The 19,997-nt window shown below is 40.8% G+C and overlaps 2 protein-coding genes across 4 annotated transcripts; one reads left to right on the top strand and one right to left on the bottom strand.

The window, feature by feature from the left end:
* Positions 1–4,091: 4,091 nt before the first annotated feature.
* Positions 4,092–6,322, bottom strand: LOC112251138 (alpha-2A adrenergic receptor-like). Its single transcript, XM_024421945.2, has one exon. It carries the CDS (start codon positions 5,717–5,719, stop codon positions 4,460–4,462), a length of 1,260 nt encoding a protein of 419 aa, XP_024277713.1. The 5' UTR covers positions 5,720–6,322; the 3' UTR covers positions 4,092–4,459.
* Positions 6,323–9,331: 3,009 nt separating this feature from the next.
* Positions 9,332–19,762, top strand: LOC112254656 (survival of motor neuron-related-splicing factor 30). 3 transcript variants are annotated; one of them, XM_024427406.2, is made up of 7 exons: positions 9,867–10,012; positions 10,596–10,930; positions 13,894–14,013; positions 14,172–14,314; positions 14,626–14,781; positions 14,916–15,069; positions 18,954–19,762. In XM_024427406.2, exons 3-7 carry the CDS (start codon positions 13,894–13,896, stop codon positions 19,089–19,091), a joined length of 711 nt encoding a protein of 236 aa, XP_024283174.1. In that variant the 5' UTR covers positions 9,867–10,012; positions 10,596–10,930; the 3' UTR covers positions 19,092–19,762. The 3 variants fall into 3 exon arrangements, with proteins under 3 accessions (XP_024283180.1, XP_024283167.1, XP_024283174.1); XM_024427412.2 differs by lacking the exons at positions 9,867–10,012; positions 10,596–10,930 and adding an exon at positions 9,332–9,482; XM_024427399.2 differs by lacking the exon at positions 10,596–10,930 and having other exon boundaries at positions 9,859–10,012.
* The last annotated feature ends 235 nt before the right edge of the window (positions 19,763–19,997 follow it).

Raw genomic sequence — 19,997 nt, 5'->3', positions numbered from 1 at the left:
ATAAGTTTGTCATCAATGAAGTAGAGGCGTAGAAAATGGTTAATGTACCATATGTTATATCTGCTAAATCTCAAGAATATTGGAAATGAACTCTAGTACATAAAAACACAATCAAAGTGCTGTTGCTATTTCATTCATTTTGGCAGTGATACAGTACTGTTTGGCAATAGAGGTACTTTTTCCTGTATGTCCTACATTAAAACAAATACTGCAATAGCCCCAACACAATATAGCCTATCCTACTGCATACAAAGAAAAGAATGAAATGAATAAATCTATGTGCCCATCAAATCAAATGTACACTAATCTACTTATGTGCACTCAAGGATCAGGAATCATCTCTTTTCAGAGATGGTCCATAGATGAGTATTTGATTTTTCAATATTTTCAATTCATTATCAATATTTTTTTAGTCATGATATACTGTATATTGGCACAACTCTGCTCAATGTATTCACCAATGTGTATTGGCTTAAGTCTTCATCAGGGTGTCCGAAACTCTGATGAAGACGTGAGCCGATATATGTTGATGTATTTGTTTTTTAAAATTGCTTGGCCTACACATTAAGGTTTTTTTAAACTTTCAAACTCACACAAGTTCCTCAACTTGGATTTTGTATTCTACTTAGCGCCTATTTGTGGGTATAATTTTCCCTTTAGCTTTTCTAGTACTATTCCCCTCCAAGAGCACCTGTACTTGTTTTGGAATACCTGAAGCGCTCCTGCTACTTATTTTTCTTTTGCTCAGTATATGCTGATGATAATCCACCTCTCTTCTCATGGCATTCATATCAATATGTTGACCTTTCCAAGCCATTTCAAGTATGATAGCAGCTACTCTTTGTTGTGGTCTTGCAGGTTCTTTGTTTGATTCGATACACTGCTTTACCCTCTCAGTATTCCTGGCATTTGCTCTGACACATTTTGCCTTGGTACTTCTTCATTCTTCATACTTTTTCTCATTTTTACAGGCGCTCCTCCCCTAAACCTGTTCAGTATTGTGTTTGACCCTCTCAGTGCGTGAAACCCCCTCCAGCACTGACTACACCAGCAATGTTTCAGACACAGTACAGTCGAATTTTCCAGAATCACTGTGACTTAATGTGGCTTAGGGAGTTAAATGGGGAGAGGCAGACTTGAGATCAATGTGAAAATCATGGGAACTACTGCCATACACAGCTTATTAAGCATACAAGCCTGGGTGTCATAGCCATAAATTCCGGCCCTGTTCGAGGACCTTAGACTGGGAAATAAATTATTGACGGAAACCCAGAAGAAAAAATGTGTGTCTGTGAAAGTGTGGCAATGAGGATAGCGCTACAGTGCTAGTGTAACCAGGAAAAATATAAACTCAGTGTTGAAATGATGCTAAATCAAAGTGATTTTAGGTTAAAAGGCCATAATTGTTTCGCACATACATGTTTAAAAGAACAAAACTTACCTGTGATGACCGCATTACTTTTATCAACTGTAGGAAGAACTGCTTTATCTGGTCAAAGGTTCAACAAATACTGTCTTTGTTTCCACAATTTCCTCTTACTACTTTGAGCAATTGAGATTAATATACATGCATTCACATTCAACCTTTTTAGGATCTGTTAAAAACTGCTCAACCAAAACATTTAATTGTAATGTATGCACAGCTGGCAATGCATGGCACATGCCTTCATTATTCTCCTGGTTGTTATTTTGATTAAAAGAACTAAGAACATCCAGAAGCTAAACACGATGAATGCTAATGACTTCGGATATATTCCATATCCTCTGCAGATTTTGGGAAGTCAAGCAAATTACATCTTTAGAGGATCTGAGTTTCACAGGCAATATATTCATTATGTCTCTCCATCTGTCTCTCTCTCTCTCTCTCCTGCCCTCTCCCTTGGTCCTTTACTCTGATAGGAGGCAATCTATCTTGTTAAATGAATGGGCTTTTAACATTAGAGGTAAAAAAGTAATGAGTGATCCATTTCCTGCATATCTGACACCTGCCTCAGGAGGATAATGATGGAGGATGATGGAACAGAATGGGGAGAGGGGTGCAAACTACAGACTACACAAATCTTCCCTCTAATCTGATGGGAAAGTGTGACCACTTCCGTTTCGTTTTTAATGGACTTCAAGAGCAAAACGCACAAAAACAGTAGCTATGTCCTAATGCCCTGTCACTATATGATGACAAATTACATTGAAACAATGTTGATTCAACCAGTTTGTGCCCAGTGGGTTTTGTTGTGTACATTTGACATGTCAGATGGTTTGTGGGAATCCATCAAAGATGGGTCTATAGTTTAACATCCGTGGTGACTGGTGAGTAATAGTTGTTGTATTTTAAGACTGGCTACATGGCTAAACCCAAGTATGTGTACCACAGGAATGTTAAACAGCAGAACTGCTGCAACTGAGGCATATTCTATCTATTGGAATGAGAAAGGACTGTTGGAGCTGAGTTATGATAATCCCTAATGGTGTGTATTTTACTGTGTGCCTTCCTCATTGGCAAAAACATTCAAATGAAATAACACATATTGAAACTGATAATGAGAATGCCACCATAATTCTGTTGTACAGTATAACACTAGAAGAACCAGTGCAAACGAATTTCAAAGCCTCTAACGTTTCCATAGAAGAAAAGAGTGCTAATCAAAGAAACTGCCTGACATTGAGGCCGGCCTAAATAAGGCTGTGAATATTACATCACAATGCAATTACACACACCTTAATGTTTGGAGTGCAGGGCCAATAACATTTGGCTCTTGATATGTTTCTTGTTTGACTTGGGGGAAGGATTTAATGATATCTGCAAGTGTAGCATTATTATTTCTGCTGAACTGAGCTGTGTTCAATATTGTTGTGCCAGCCATTACCTTGTAGGCATACTTTCCCTCTCATTTAATTTGCATTGTTCTCACTGGTAGTTTGGTGGGAGGGGGCTCTTTGAAGGCAATGCAATTTGTTTTGATGAGAGTTTCATCACCCACTTGAGAGAAGACGATGAAACACAGGGAGATAATGGCTCCTCAGAATACACTTATCATGTTCCAATGGCCCTCCTGAATAGGGCTTTATGTAATGTTCATGTTCATGTTGATTCTCTGCCATTTTGTGTTGATTTCAGTGCTATATTCCCCTGCTCGTGGTCATAATATGTAATATGTAATAATATGTCTCAAATAAGTTTTTATACAAAAGGCTTATTTCACACCGAGACCATTTCTAGTCCGATTAGCCTGATAAGCAACAGAATATGTTGTGTGAAGAATTTAAGAATAGTCCCACAGCATGTTGCATAATTCTCCCTTATGTGATAATGTAAGCGGAACAATTACTGTTATAGTATGGGAAACCCGTTTTATTTCAGTCACATCGATAAGGCGATAGAGTTCCTCTATTGTTTTTTTTTTTCAAGATACCTGAAATGGTGGCGATAAAGTAAATGCAAGACCCCAGAAAGAGGGAAGTGAAGGCAACTGCATGTATATTTTGATTTATGAGCAATAGAGTTAATTTTGCTATGGCTCATCGACAGGGGTTGCAGTGACTCGTGTGCATCACTAACATAATTAACTTCTCTCTGATGGCAGAAATCCAACATCCATCACTTAATGTACTGTTTTACTTAAAAAAAAAAATTTTAAAAGGTGATGACCTCTTTCTTTTGTGTGCATCATGAATATTGGCAGGCTGTGCGTGAAAGATTATAAAAATAATACACTGTATACAGTATACACCATAAAATCTGTTGATTGTGGGTGGATTATTGGCATGGTGTTTCCTCTCTCTACTGATAAGGACACAGTAGATGATTCAGTCTGTTGCCCTGTGGGAACCCAGGTTCTCTCTTTCTGTTGGCTCCTCTGGGTCTGTGCCTCTGTGCAATATGGTACATGAAGGAAACACAGTTGTGGTTGAAACATGATTGTCCTTATTCAATAAGTAGAATACAATTGAAACGATTAGAGTGCAGTGTTGTAAGTTTAAGTAAATGTTCCAGAAAACAAATACTCAATGTACAACAATACCCCTAAAACTCAATGGGTACCCCAACGAACGTAAACTGATAGAACATACTGTAAAATTGAATACATGTTTAAATATGTTTATTCATTATACGCACATATGCTCCCTGTAAATCTGCACAGCTAATCGATTATGCATGACTGAATTGTAGCCTACATAATAACATTAAGCATCCTCCATGGAGATACAAGCCAGCTGCCTCACTACATAAGCATGAAGTAAAACATGGAATGCCAAATACATTTAAATGTATGTGGTGGGATTAAAGATTGTAATGATCTCAAAACGATCGTACATTGACACACATGTACAAAATTAATGATACAAGTATTTCCCAATAGGTATATTTTCTTTCCATGAGAAACTGTACATGACTCCCAACTTGTAAACAATTAAATCTGTATTCAGACAAGAATCAGTAGCTAGTCCAAAAAAAGTATATTCATAGCCCTCGTCTATCCTTCTTGCAAAGGATCTTTTTGAAAGACCTCCTGAAGTCATTGTTGAAAATAGTGTAAATGACTGGATTCAGCGAGCTATTGCAGTATCCGAACCAGAAGAAGAAATTGAACAATGTCTCAGGGACACAGCAGGACTCACATATGGCGGTGAGTGTGTACGTGAAGAAGAAGGGGAACCAGCAGACAACAAACACTCCCATGACCACAGCCAGAACAAAGGTGAAGCGCTTCTCTCTGTTCTGCCTTCCTTTCCACCGGCTCACTTTCACACACTGCTGTGCATCGTAATCTTTAGGGGACGGGTCTTCTAGTTTCACCTGACTCACTTTGGTCTTTCCCTTTCTCAGCTTCATTTTGATGGAGCACTGGTTCTCATTCCCATCAGACGAGGAGCACTCTTCCCCCACGTCGATTCCATTGACCTCCTCACCCTCCTCCACTCCTTCTCTGTTCCTTCTCTCCAGGGGGTCCTGCTGAACTAAGCCATACTGACTTTTATCTGGATTATTGTTTCCCCTTCTCCTTTCACCCGGAGGGGCCCTGGTTCTATTCTTTGCAACCTGGTAAATTCGAACGTAGACCAGAATCATGATCACACAGGGGGCAAAGAATGAGGCGGTGCTGGAGAATATGATGTACCACTTCTCCTCATTGATCTTACATGTGGGACCCTCCTCTTTGGCCCCTTCCTTTTCCATTGAAATGAGAGGTGGGAATGATATAATGGCAGCCAGCACCCACACAAATAAAACTATACATTTGATCCTGCGTGGTGTCCTTTTCGAGTTGTACTCAATGGCTTGAGTGACTGACCAGTATCTGTCCAGACTTATGGCACACAGATGCGTGATGGACGAGGTGCAGAACAGAACATCCAGGGCCAGGTAGATCTCACACCACACTTGACCAAAGTACCAATATCCCATCAGTTCATTAGCCAGAGAAAAGGGCATCACCAGAGTGGCCACTAGAATGTCTGCACATGCTAAGGACACTAAAAACAAGTTCTGAGGGGCTCTTAGGGCTCGGCTGGTGAACACAGCGATGACCACTAGGACATTACCAAACACTGTGAGGAGAATAAGGATACCCACCAGTATTGTCAGAGGCACAGAAGTCTGCACAGTGTAAGGGAGCCTGCCAGGCAAAGTCTTGTTGCTGTTGGTCAAGTTATCACACCCCATAAGGTTGAAGCTGGGGTCCTTACAAGACAAGTCAACCAATCCACTATTATGGCACATTCGTTAATTAAGCATCCCACAATAACGTAGCCTTTAATTTTTGCCCACTGGGGAAAATGTCATATCAACAATCTCACATACAAATAATCTCAAAATGTGGTTTTACTCCTTTGTTTTCCAGCATCCAAAAATGTAATTTTCTCCATTTACATATTCAGGAAAAAAGTGGTAATTCGTTATCCTCTTCCTTCGAGCTTCAAACACTTCAAATTGTCCCACGTTGTGCATGGAATAGCATCGACAGGATTATATTTCTCTGCCACTGAAACAGTAGTTGGTGAAGCAGATATGTATGTGGCAGAGGAGGGGATTGCCGCTTTTTATATGGTGGTGAGCCTCATCTCCCTAGTCAGTATATCTTAGTGGGAATAATGGGTGGGGTCCAATTACTATCGGAGCTACAGAAGAGATTCATTGTTGCTTTCCAAATTGTACATTGACAAAATACCTTGTCATTCCAAATATTCTCCAGATATATCTATTTTTTTTTTAAATTTTGTGACTACGTCAAGGCTAGTGTTTATTAATGAACCACATGAGATATCAGTAATCTTATTTCATAATCTCAGGTAACCTAGTGGTTAAGAGTGTTTTATTTATATATTTTATTTCACCTTTATTTAACCAGATAGGCTAGTTGAGAATAAGTTCTCATTTGCAACTGCGACCTGGCCAAGATAAAGCAAAGCAGTGTGACAGACAACAACAGAGTTACACATGGAGTAAACAATAAACAAGCCAATAACACAATAAACAAGTCAATGACAGTAGAAAAAAAGAAAGTCTATAAACAGTGTGTGCAAAAGGCATGAGGTAGGCAATAAATAGGCCATAGGAGCAAATAATTACAATTTAGCAGATTAACACTGGAGTGATAAATGAGCAGATGATGTGCAAGTAGAGATACTGGTGTGCAAAAGAGCAGAAAAGTAAATAAAATAAAAAGGGGATGAGGTAGGTAGATTGGGTGGGCTATTTACAGATGGACTATGTACAGCTGCAGCAATCGGTTAGCTGCTCAGATAGTTGATGTTTAAAATTGGTGAGGGAAATAAATCTTTAACTTCAGCGATTTTTGCAATTTGTTCCAGTCACTGGCAGCAGAGAACTGGAAGGAAAGGCGGCCAAATGAAGTGTTGGCTTTGGGGAAGATCAGTGAGATATACCTGCTGGAACGTGTGCTACGGGTGGGTGTTGTTATCATGACCAGTGAACTGAGATAAGGCGGAGCTTTACCTAACAGACTTATAGATGACTTGGAGCCCGTGGGTCTTGCGACGAATATGTAGCGAGGGGCAGCCGACTAGAGCATACAGGTCGCAGTGGTAGGTGGTATAAGGTGATTTGGTAACAAAACTGATGGCACTGTGATAGACTGCATCCAGTTTGCTGAGTAGAGTATTTGAAGCTATTTTGTAGATGACATCGCCTAAGTCGAGGATCGGTAGGACAGTCAGTTTTACTAGGGTAAGTTTGGCGGCGTGAGTGAAGGAGGCTTTGTTGAGCCAGTAACCGAAAGGTCGCTGGTTCCAATATATATATATATATATATATCTTTTTATATTTAACCTTTATTTTAACAGGGAAGACATATTGAGACCTGGGTCGCTTTTACAAATGCACCCTGTATATACAACGCAAATATACACATTGAACCCAACACACATACATATATATATATATATACACAGTGCTTTCGGAAAGTATTCAGATACTTCACTTTTTCCACATTTTGTTACGTTACAGCCTTCTAAAATGTATTACATTTTTTCCCTCATCAATCTACACGCCATACCCCATAATGACAAAGCGAAAATAGGCATTAGACATTTTTGCTAATTTATTCAAAACCAAAAACCGAAATGCCTTGGGGATGCTGTGGGGATGTTTTTCAGCGGCAGGGACTGGAAGACTAGTCAGGATCGAGGGAAAGATGAACAGAGCCAAGTACAGACATATCCTTGATGAAAACCTGCTTCAGAGCGAAGGTTAATCTTCCAACAGGACAACGGCCCTAAGCACACAGCCAAGACAACGCAGGAATGGCTTCGGGACAAGTCTTTCAAGGTCCCTGAGTCAGCATGCCATAACCTGGACTTGAACCCGATCAGGCCTGAAAAATAGCTGTGCAGCAACACTCCCCATTCAACCTGACAGAGCTTGAGAGGATCTGCAGAAAATATTGGAAGAATCTCCTCAAATACAGGTGTGCCAAGCTTGTAGCATCATACTCAAGAAGACTCAAGGCTGTAATCATTCCCGAAGGTGCTTCAACAAAGTACTGAGTAAAGGGTTTGAATACCTATGTAAATATGATAAACGTGTCTAAAAACCTGTTTTTGCTTTGCGATTATGGGGTATTGTGTGTAGTTCAAAAACTATTGAATAGATTTTAGAATAAGGCTGTAACGTAACAAAATGTGGAAAAAGTCAAGGGGTCTGAATACTCTCCGAATGCACTGTACATACACATTCATATACAAAAACACAGTCATGGGAAGCACAAATAAACCATCACAAATCACCCAGAAAAACAGTTACATTACTCCACAAATAAGTCCCCAATCAATACTTGAAATTGTCTGAAGGGGCACCAGAACATTAAGATGAAATGCATTTTGAATTTTGTTCCAGTAATATGGTGCATTAAAACTCAAAGCAGATGTACCTGGCTCGGTGGAGATGCTAGGAACCTTGAGTTAATCCAATAATCTCCGAGCCGACTAGGTGAAAAATCTGTTGAATTGCCCTTGAGCAAGGCACTTAACCCTAAAGTCTCTCTGGATAAGAGCGTCTTGTAAATTACTTATTTTTATGTAAAAAAATGCTAATGACAGCAAGTAGCCTAAATTAATTGCTGCAAACAGTAGGCCTAAATAATAGCTTCATATATTATTATGCGCTCTAATCTACTCCGATTTCAGAGCACTCTCTTCTGCGCGTGCGAGAGCACAGAATAACTGATTAATTTACGAAGGTGCAACACCCATTGAATATGACTTGTCAGTAAACCATTCTCCTCAGCCAGAGCGTCCAGTGTGCGCTCTGAACATTGAGAGCAAAACGCTCTGAATTTATGAACAGACAATCTGACAATGCTCTGAATTTACTAAACGTAACAGACACACCGGAGGCAATTTACGAACGCACCCTGATATGACTTGTTGAAGACATACTGACGGCTCTTATTTAATGGTGCGTTTGTAAATTCACTCTGGCTATCTACTCCGACTTTAGAGTACTCTCGTTTTAAGTGTGCAGAATAATTTATGAATTTACGAACCTGCATAACTGGTCAAATATGACCGGTGTCAGTAAACGTAGGCAAAAAACGTTCTAGATGACATGAAAACAGCATAACCAGCTTTGCTAGTGGAGTAAAATGGTCAGAGTAAGGTGCTCTGGAGGTAGCTACTAGCAAGCTAGCCAACTTTAGCCAGTTAAAATTGGGTGCTCCTGGAGCGAAACACAATTTACAAACGGACAATCTGGCAATTCCAAACGCCCAGAGCGCACTCTGGCACTCCAAATAGAATTTATGAACGCACCCAACATATTATAGAATAACTCTGCGTTCGTAAATTCACTCTGGCTATCTACTCCGACTTCTGAGCACTGTTGTCTGAATGTGCCAGAGCGCAGAATAACTGATGCATTTATATACACACACAACACCGCTGAATATGATCGGTGTCCAAAGTCAGCTGCAGTTAGTCACCAATGCTCTAGGTAACATGGAAACAGCCTGACCACCTCTGCTAGGGTAAGCACAATGTCAGCGTGAAGTGTTATCTCGTTGTGTTACTCATTTGTGTCTGGAAGTAGCTAGCAAGCTAGCCAAATTTAGCCAGTTAGCTTGAGTGCTGTTGTGAGGTCAGAATGCTCTGATCAAACCTACTCCTCCTCCAGAGCGTTCAGTGTGTACACCGAGAGTGAAACACTCTTAATTTACGAACGGAAAAGATTAAACGACCGACACACTGGAGGCAATTTACGAACGTACCCTATGAGTTACAGTCAGTTGACCTTTACAGTGAATTCGTTAGGATGTCGATTCAAATACCAATTGTCCATTCTAAGTACTAGGGACATAATTTATTGGGATAAAGCCCCATCTGCTGACAATGAGCGAAATGACACTTTGGCAGACTACTATCGCGAGAATAACATGTTATAAGAAATAATCGACATTTCCGGTTTATTTTTAAGATATTTATTTTTGCTGATATATGAGAACCTATTTCAGTAAAATCTGAATGTTCGTGTTTATTCAGTTGAAACAAATACAGAAAGGTAAGATTATTAATGAACATTTAGCCGTTTTAAATGTGTTTTCTTTTGCAAAAATGGCACTGGATGCCAGCTGTCACTGTGTTGTGGCGATGGCCTACTAATTAACTAACGTTAGCCATCTAGCGGTAACGTTAGTTAGCTGACATTCTTTCTAGCGATGCCTATTTGAAATGTATTTGAAAGTCGATAGCTAGATTTGATACCTATCAGAGTAAGGAAATAAAGAGAACTAACGTTAGTTACCTGAGAACCGAGTGCTGAAAATGTGTTAACCCTCCACCGAAATGTAACTAGCTACGCTAGATAGCCAATTAAGCTAACTAGCCAGCTGGAATTGGTTGTGTAGCTACACATGTCCAAAAGTATGCAGGCACCCCTTCAAATTAGTTTATTCGACTATTTCAGCCACACCCGTATACGCAGCTGACCAGCGTATAAAATCAAGCACACAGCCATGCAATCTCCACAGTCAAACATTGTCAGTAGAATGGCCCATACTGAAGAGCTCAGTGACTGTCAAATGGCATAGTCATAGGATGCCACCTTTCCAACAAGTAAGATTGTCAAATTTCTACCCTGCTAGAGCTGCCCCAGTCAAAATCGTCTGTCCTCTGTTGCAACACTCTACCGAAGCAACGTCCGCACAAAAACTGTTCATGAAATGGGTCTCCATGGCCAAGCAGCCGCAGACAAGCCTAAGATCACCATGTGCAATGCCAATTGGCTGGAGTGGTGTAAAGCTCGCCACCATTGGACTGGAGCAGTGGAAACTCGTTCACTGGAGTGAGGAATCATGCTTCGCCTTCTGGCAGTCTGGCGGACAAATCTGGGTTTGGCGGATGCCAGGAGAGCGCTACCTTCCTGATTAAGGTTTGGTGGAGGAGGGCTAATGGTCTGGCGCTGTTTTTCAGAGTTCGGGTGAGGCCCCTTAGTTCCGGTGAAGGGACATTTTAACGCTACAGCATACAATGATATTCTAGACTATTCTGTGCTTCCAACTTTGTGGCAACAGTTTGGAGAAGGCCCTTTCCTATATAAAATGTTATTTGTCACGTGCCGAATACAACAGGTACCTACCGGGTAATTACCTAACCATTAAATGATTAATTACAAGCCCATAACCAACAATGCAGTTCAAGAAATAGTTAAGAAAATGTTGACTAAATAAATAAAGTAAAATAATCAAATCAAAAAGTAACACAAGAAAATTACATAACAATAATGATGCTGTATGCAGGGGTACAAGTTAATTGAGGTAATTTGTGACGATAGATAGCGAGTAGCAGCAGTGTAAAAACAAAGGGGGGTCCATGTAAATTGTCCAGGTGGCCATTTGATTAATTGTTCACCAGTCTTATTGCTTGGGAGTAGAAACTGTTAAGGAGCCTTTTGATCCTAGACTTGGTGTTTCGTTACCGCTTGCTGGGCGGTAGTGGAGAGAATTATCACTTGGGTGACTGGAGTCTTTGACGTTTTTTTGGGGCCTTTCTCTGACACCATTGCCTAGTATATAGGTCCTGGATGTTAGGAAGCTTGGCCCCAGTGATGTACTCACTATCCTCTAGCGCCTTACGTTCAGATGCCGAGTAGTTGCCATATCAGGCGGTGATGCAACCAGTCCGGATGCTCTTGATGGTGTAGCTGTAAAACTTTTGAGGATCTGGGGACCCATGCCAAATTTTTTCAGGCCTGAGGGGGAAAAGGTGTTGTCGTGCCCTCTTCACAACTGTCTTAGTGTGTTTGGACCATGATAGTTTGTTGGTGATGTGGAGACCAAGGACTTTGAAACTCTCGACGCATTCCACTTCAGTCTCGTCCATGTTAATGCGGGCCTGTTCGGCCCTCCATTTCTTATAGTCCACGATCAGCTCCTTTGTCTGTATCACATTGAGGGAGAGGTTGTTGTCCTCGCACCACACTGCCAGGTCTCTGACCTCCTCCCTATGGGCTGTCTCATTGTTGTCGGTGATCAGGCCTACCACTGTTGTCGTCAGCAAAGTTGATGGTGTTGGAGTCTTGCTTGGCCATGCAGTTGTGGGTGAACAGGGATTACAGGACTAAACACGGACCCCTGAGAGGCCCCAGTGTTGCGGATCAGCTTGGCAGATGTGTTGTTGCCTAACCTTACCACCTGGGGCTGCCCGTCAGGAAGTCCAGGATCCAGTTGCAGAGGGAGGTGTTTAGTCCCAGGGTCTTTTAGCTTGATGAGCTTTGTAGGCACTATAGTGTTGAACGCTGAGCTGTAGTCAATGAACAGCATTTTCACATAGGTATTCCTTTTGTCCAGGTGGGAAAGGGCAGTGTGGAGTGCAATTTGAGATTGGGATCTGTTGGGACAGTAATCACTTAGGCATGTTACCTTCGCTTTCTTTGGTACAGGGACTATGATGGTCTGTTTGAAACATATGTAGGTATTACAGACTTGGTCAGGGAGAGGTTGACGATGTCAGTGAAAACATTTGCCAGTTGGCACGCACACATCTTGGTAATCCGTCTGGCACTGCGGCTTCATGGATGTTGACCTGCTTAAAGGTCTTGCTCACATTGGCTACGGACAGCTTGATCACACAGCTGGTATGAAAGCTAAACAGCTTTTATCCACAGAGCCCTTTTGCCCTTTGTTAGGTAACGTAACAATTAGAGGTCGACCGATTTAATTAGGGCCGATTTTTCAAGTTTTCATAACAATGGATAATCTGCCTTTTTGGATGCCGATTATGGCCAATTACATTGCAATCCTTGAGGAAACTGTGGCAGGCTGACCACCTGTTACACGAGTGCACCGTCAAAAGGACCTTGTGGCTGCAAGAGGCCAAGGTACTTTGCTAGCTAGCATTAAACTTATCTTATAAAAAAACAATCAATCAAACATCAAACATTAACACTAGTTAACTACACATGGTTGATGATATTACTAAGTTAACTAGCTTGTCCTGCATTGCATATAATCAATGCGCTGCCTGTTAATATATAATTGAATCACAGCCTACTTCAACTTCGCCAAAGAGGTGATGATTTAACAAAAGCGCATTCGTGAAAAAAGCACAGTCGTTGCACAAATGTATCTAACAATAAACATCAATACACAGAAGTAAATTTGTTAAACCTGCATATTTAGTTAATATTAGCTGCTAAAATGAATTTCTTTTGACTAGGGAAATTGTGTCATAGTATATGCAACAGTTTTGGCCGCCTGGCTCGTTGTGAACTGTTGTGACCGTAATTAATTTGCCAGAATTGTACATAATTATGACATAACATTGACGGTTGTGTAATGTAACAGCAATATTTAGACTTGGGATTGCCACCTGTTCGATAAAATACGGAACGGTTCTGTATTTCACTGAAAGAATAAACGTTTTCTTTTTTCGAAATGATGGTTTCTGTATCTGACCATATTAATCGCCTAAGGGTCATATTTCTGTGTGTTTATTCTAATTAAGTCTATGATTTGATATTTGATAGAGCAGTCTGATTGAGCGATGGTAGCCAGCAGCAGGCTCGTAAGCATTCATTCAAACAGCACTTTACTGAACATGTTTCATTATTTGTTATTTTTTACATGGCACATATTGAACTTCTTCTCCATGTTTCATTATTTATTTCTGACTAAATATATGTTATTTATGTATTATATTAATTTCAAATAAGTGTTCATTCAGTATTGTTGTAATTGTCATTATTACAAATATCAGCTTTTTTTGGTCCTCCAATAATCGGTATCGGCGTTGAGAAATCATAATCCGTCGACCTCTAGTAGCAATTCTCTATGATGTGCAACACTTAATGATGTTATTGGGCTATGTGTTATTTGCTATCATTGCTTTGTTTCAACTATCGTTTTACCCCCCCCCCGCCCCTCTTTCATTGTGAATTTTCAGATGTCAGAGGATTTGTTGAAACAGTTGGGCAGCTACAAAGCACAGTTGCAACAAGTGGAAGCCGCCTTATCAACCGACCCTGAAAATGAAGACCTTCTCAAATTACAGAAAGACTTATCGGTAACTAGTTAGCCGTGTGTCACCTGTATTGGCCATGAACATTTTAGATTTTACATCATTTTTACATCATTGAGTGTCAATATGTTTCTTAGTGTGTCTGTTTTCAAATGCGATTATTATCCAGCAATTGAATGACCTCAATTACGTATCCTTCACAGGAAGTCATAGACTTAACAAAAGACCTCCTGACGTCGCAGCCCTCCGAAGGTACTGCTACTGCCAACAGCTCAGATGCAGCCCCCCTGAAACATAGGTGGAGCGTTGGGGACAGGTGTATGACTGTGTGGAGTCAGGATGGACAGTGAGTATCACCCAGAAGCTCCTCAGTCCATAGTCAACCTGAATATTCAACTGTTAATTTACCAATTTTACAATGTCATCTTTGTTCGTCTTGCTTGCACATATAGGGTCTTGACTTCATTTGACCTACACTATTCAAATGTATTTGTTCAGTGAAGCAGTGATAGACATGACAAGACTATTTTGCAAGAAGGGTCTAGCCCATGAATAAGAACAATAACAGAAACTCTCAGAATCTGTCATTCTTTATAATTGTGTAGTAGGGCTTGTCTTGCTTGTACTCACCTGCTTACAGCCGGGATTCTTTGACAGGGTGTATGAAGCTGAGATTGAGGAGATAGACGGCGAGAATGGCACGGCGGCCATCACCTTCTCCGGCTACGGGAACGCAGAGGTGGTGCCACTGCAGAACCTCAAGCCTGCCGAGGAGGGCAAGCACTCTGAGGATGACGGGAAATCCAAGTCCAGGTAGGAGAGACAACGTATATGTTAATAAAATAGGTCCTGTGTTGGGTCAGGAGTTTCCCTTGTTTCCAGTTCTTGATGTCCAGAAGAGTCCATGGCTGATCTAAAATTGTAACTTTGTGTGTGTGCCATGACAGGAAGGAGCAGATAGCAGACCAGAGGGAGTACAAGAAGAAGAAGGCCCAGAAGAAGGTGCTGAGGATGAAGGAACTGGAACAGGAGCGAGAAGACCAGAAATCCAAGTGGCAGAGTTTTAACAACAAGGCCTATAACAAGAACAAGAAAGGACAGGTATATTCATTCATTCGCATATTCATCTACTTTACACACTAGAAATTCCGGGCCTTGAGCCATCCCGTTTTGAGCCAATAACATCCTAACAGTCTAATAAATACATTTCGTATATTCTATTGGTTGTGTTTATGAAGATCTTAGGTAACATTGGAATATGCATTTTCCCCCAAAAGAATACAAAAGCATTTTCATTAGTTTGTTCTAAATCAAATCAAAGGTTATTGGTCGCATTCACATATTTAGCAGATGTTATTGAGGGTGTAGCGAAATACAGTGCAGCTAACAATACACAATACACACAAATCTAAAAAGTTAAAGAATGGAATTAAGCAATATTAGGACAAGCAATGCTGTGGTATTAGTGGGTATGGGATGAAGAGACAATATCGATAGAATATGTAGTACATCTGAAGAATAGTATATGTATAGCAATAGTTAAATAGGATATGCCTTGACTAGAATACAGTATATACATATGAAGTGGGTAAAACAGTATGTAAACATTTTTTTAAGTGACCAGTGTTCCATGACTGTGTACATAGGGCAGCAGCCTCTAAGGTGCAGGGTAGAGTGCCCAGCTGTTAGCCGTCTAGTGAGGGTGACTAAAATTCAGGGGGCTGGCTAGTTGTCACTATCTAACAATCTGATGGCCTTGGGATAGAAGCTATTTTTCCAGTCTCTCAGCCCCAGCTTTGATGCACCTGTACTGACCCCGCCTTCTGGATGGTAACTGGGTGAACAGGCCATGGCTTGGTTGGCTGAGGTCCTTGATGATCTCCTTGTTCTTTCTGTGACACCGGGTGCTATAAATGTCCTGAAGCGCAGGCAGTGTGCCCCTGGTGCTCTATTGGGCAGACTGCGTACCAGGCTGTGATCTCAATGGTGCATCTGTAAAAGTTTGTGAGGATCTTAGGGGCCAAGCCAAATTTCTTCAGCCGCCAGAAGAATTTCACCACACTATCTGTGTGGACCATTTCAGATTGTCAGTTACGTGTACGCTGAGGAACTTGAAGCTTTTCACCACCTCCACTGTGGCCCCGTCGATGTGGATGGGGGTGTGCTCCCTCTGCTATCTCCTGAAGTCCACGATCAGCTCCTTCGTTTTGTTGAAGGGAGGATACTTTCCTGGCACCACTCCCCCAGGGCCCTCACCACCTCCCTGTATGCTGTCTTGTATTTGTGGGTAATCAAGCCTACCACTGTTGTCGTCTGTCAACTTGATTTTTGAGTTGGAACAGGAGGGGGCTGAGTACGCACCCTTTTGGGGGCCCTGGTGTTGAGGATCAGTGTAGTGGCAATGTTGTTGCCTACCTTTACCACCTGGGGGTGGCTTGTCAAAGAATGATGAGCTTGGTGGGTACTATGGTGTTGAATGCTGAGCTGTAGTCTATGAACAGCATTCTTACATAGGTATTCCTCTTGTCCAGATGGGATAGGGCAGTGTGCAGTGCAATGGTGATTGCGTCATCCGTGGATCTATTGGGGCGATATGCAAATTGCAGTGTGTCTAGGGTGTTGGTTAAGGTGTTGATGATCCTTATCTAGCCTCTCAAAGCACTTCAAGATGACAGAAGTGAGTGCAGCGGGATAATAATTTCTTGTAACCAAGAAAGCAATGGTCGATGTCTTGAAGCAAGTGGGGACAACAGACTGGGATAGGGAGATATTGAATATGTCCTTAAACACTCCAGCCAGCTGGTTTGTGCATGCTCTGTGGACGCGGCAAGGGATGCCGTCTGGGCCAGCAGCCTTGCGAGGGTTAACATGCTTAAATGTCTTACTCACGTTGGCCATGGAGAACGAGAGCTCACAGTCCACAGGAGCAGTGTTGACCCACTGTTTCCCTCGAAGCGGGTGAAGAAGGTGTCTTGCCATCTTACCATGGTTTTTGGTTTGAATAGGTTTTAATCGTCACAGTGGGAACAACATCCCCTATACACTTCCTGACGAACTCAGTCACCGTGTCAATGTTATTCTCAGAGGCAACCTGGAACATATCCCAGTCCATGTGATCAAATCAATCTTGAAGCATGGATTCCGATTGGTCAGTCCAGCATTGAACAGACCTTACCACGGGTACTTCCTGTTTGAGTTTCTGCCTATAGGAAGGGAGGAACAGGATGTAGGTGTGATCTGATTTGCCGAAGGGAGGGTGGAGCAGGACTTGTAGCCGATCCCGAAGGGAGAGTAGAAATGGTCGATCGTTTTTGAAGCGCGATTGGAGTGGGCGACGTGTTGATATAACTTTACTAGTGTTTTCCTCAGTTTTGCTTTATAAATGCAGCTACAATAAATGCGGTCTCAGGATATGCCTTTTCCAGTTTGAGTTCCTTGAGAGCCGTCATGGTATCGGCTTGAGGGGCAATATACACGGCTGTGACGATGACCGAAGAGAATTCTCTCAGGAGGTAATGCGGTCGGCATTTGATTGAGATATTCTAGGTCGGGTGAACAAACAGACTTAAGTTCCTGTACATTAAAAACTAAAACACAAACGCCACAATTCAGTGTTATATCCATCGCAAAGAAATCCTTTTTTTTGGCATGTCTTAAAGGTCCAATGCAGCCATTTTTACCTCGATGTCCATTAATTAATTAACGATCTTACTGTGATTTCAGTTAAAATGTTCAAAAAGAACAATTTCTCAAGAGAGAATTTTGCTAGGTATGTCTGAGTGGGAGGGGAAAACTAGAAATGAGCTGTTATTGGCAGAGAGGTTTGGAACTCTTTCGTATTGGTTGATTAACTAATTTATTGCCTGTTGATGTCACCAGGCAGGCCAAAACTCCATCCCACCAAAACAGTCTGAAGTTTCAGGTGGTCTTTTCAAACAGCTCTTACGCTAAAAGGGCATTATAATTTTCACAGTATTATTTCATCCTCATAGTTCAGAAATGTATATAAAACATAGGAAAAGCACTTTTGACTGCACTGGGCCTTTAAGAAACATGATCCTAAGACGATGCATTTTAAAAGAACAGAATAGCATATTTTAAGTGTCATGTTACCAATCACAGGGAGTGCTCACATGTTGAAAGCATGGATTGAAAGCATGGATTCTTAGTTATTCATGGGAAAAGTTAGCTTTAGAAATACAGCCCATCCACTCAAATTTGAGTTTTGTGAAAAGTTATTTTTTTTAAAACCATAGATATGCTCTCTGATGGGTAATATTAATCTAAGCTGCATGAACCTCTCGATAAGATGATTTGGAAAATTAGCTTTTTGGTAAGCTCTTCTCTTTGTCAATTACACATGCCTCGCTGTTCATCAGTTTCTTCATTGACAATTGATAATATGGTCACCCATCAGACTTCTGTCAATTTAATGTTGTGTTTAGGTTACATCCAGGCTGTATCACAACCGGCCATGATTGGGAGTCCCATAGGGCGGCACACAATTGGCCCAGCGTCGTCCCGGTTTGGCCGGTGTAGGTCGTCATTGTAAATAAGAATTTGTTCTTAACTGACTTGCCTAGTTAAGTAAATTAAAATGTCTATGTGTGAAGTTGGTTTAGTTTAGCTGTAGTTTCAATGGGCTATAATCAGATGGGCAGCGAACTCTCATGTGAAGGAAGGGCAGAAAATGACATGTCTTCCTAAGACTGCTTATAACACGATCTGTTTGTAATCAAAATTCTAACAAAGTCATTCTGTTGAATATTCCTAAATAAGTCTATTTAAGGATGGAGGGGGACAAGACTTTAAAAATTGCAGAGGTATTACCATTTTAAATTAATATGAAATCAAAATTACTGTCTGCGCTTCGTGTTAAACTAAGTAACTTTTCAAATGTTATTTGCACATTTTCAGCTGTTGCTTTTTCGCAGGAGAAGTACCATCACAAATAGTCTTACTGAGATTTCCATTGTCTGTTGCAGGTGAAGAGGAGTATATTTGCATCGCCGGAGAGTGTAAACGGCAAGGTGGGAGTAGGAACATGTGGCATAGCAGACAAACCTATGACCACGTATCACGACACATCCAAATATAACGTCAGGCATCTAATGCCACAGTGACCTAACATTTTATCTTTGTGTAAAAGTATCCTATTGTATAGTAGCAAGATCATTGCTTACCTTTGTGTTTATGGTTTGGGTTACCCCAGTAAAGGAGCTTTGAAACAAATTGCTTGCTCACCATTGGTTGCCTCATTGGGAAATTGTCCTTACCAGTATTATCACATAGAACAGCAGAATTCTTAATAAAATAAATAACCACTGTAATGGAGTTGCAGCACAAATAATGGTTGTGGTGAAATTAGTCTGGGTTGCTGTATCCTTCTGAATGCAACAAAGGCCAAAAAACTATTTCCATGTTTTCAATGTTACACATTTATTATAGATTTTTCAGGTTGAACTAGACTATAATATACATTTTTACAATTTAGTGATAAGACCCTTTTTAAAGCAAGTCATATAAAGCTAATTTTACATCTCGGTTTTGTACATTTACAGGGAAACACATTTTTTTGTTTAGAGGTAAGATGTTCCTCTCATTTTTCCCTGAACCCTGAATTTTTCATATTGGTACTGAATGTTGTTTAACACAGTTCCTCCAGATGGCAGTAATGTATTTTATACCGTCTTTGTTCTGTGATGTATGTCAATGACCTTATGCCACTGCTGGTGATATAAGCTTTTTAAAAAATAAAATCAGGGAAGAGTTGTGGATTCTCCTATTAAACCTTCATGTTTGATTTATTGTGAGGTTTTGTCTATGGTGCTAGTGCATAAGTGTACATTCTGCAGATATAAATGTATTGTATAGAAAATACATGATTTCAATCATGAAGAGTATATACAGTGGGGCAAAAAAGTATTTAGTCAGCCACCTATTGTGCAAGTTCTCCCACTTGAGATGAGAGGCCTGTAATGTATCATAGGTACACTTAAACTATGACAGACAAAATTAGAAAAAAAATC

This window comes from Oncorhynchus tshawytscha, linkage group LG01 (assembly GCF_018296145.1).
Source record: "Oncorhynchus tshawytscha isolate Ot180627B linkage group LG01, Otsh_v2.0, whole genome shotgun sequence".
NCBI classification, from domain to species: Eukaryota; Metazoa; Chordata; class Actinopteri; order Salmoniformes; family Salmonidae; genus Oncorhynchus; species Oncorhynchus tshawytscha.
Note: the sequence above shows the minus strand (reverse complement) of the source record. Positions and strands in the feature narration are given on the sequence as shown.

Excerpts from the sequence above, each read along its gene's own strand:
- LOC112251138 (XM_024421945.2), bottom strand. The coding sequence starts at position 5,719 with ATGTGCCATAATAGTGGATTGGTTGACTTGTCTTGTAAGGACCCCAGC.
- LOC112254656 (XM_024427412.2), top strand. The coding sequence starts at position 13,894 with ATGTCAGAGGATTTGTTGAAACAGTTGGGCAGCTACAAAGCACAGTTG. Across the intron at positions 14,315-14,625 it reads GTGTGGAGTCAGGATGGACA|GGTGTATGAAGCTGAGATTG; the intron begins GTGAGTATCACC and ends ATTCTTTGACAG. Across the intron at positions 14,782-14,915 it reads GACGGGAAATCCAAGTCCAG|GAAGGAGCAGATAGCAGACC; the intron begins GTAGGAGAGACA and ends GTGCCATGACAG.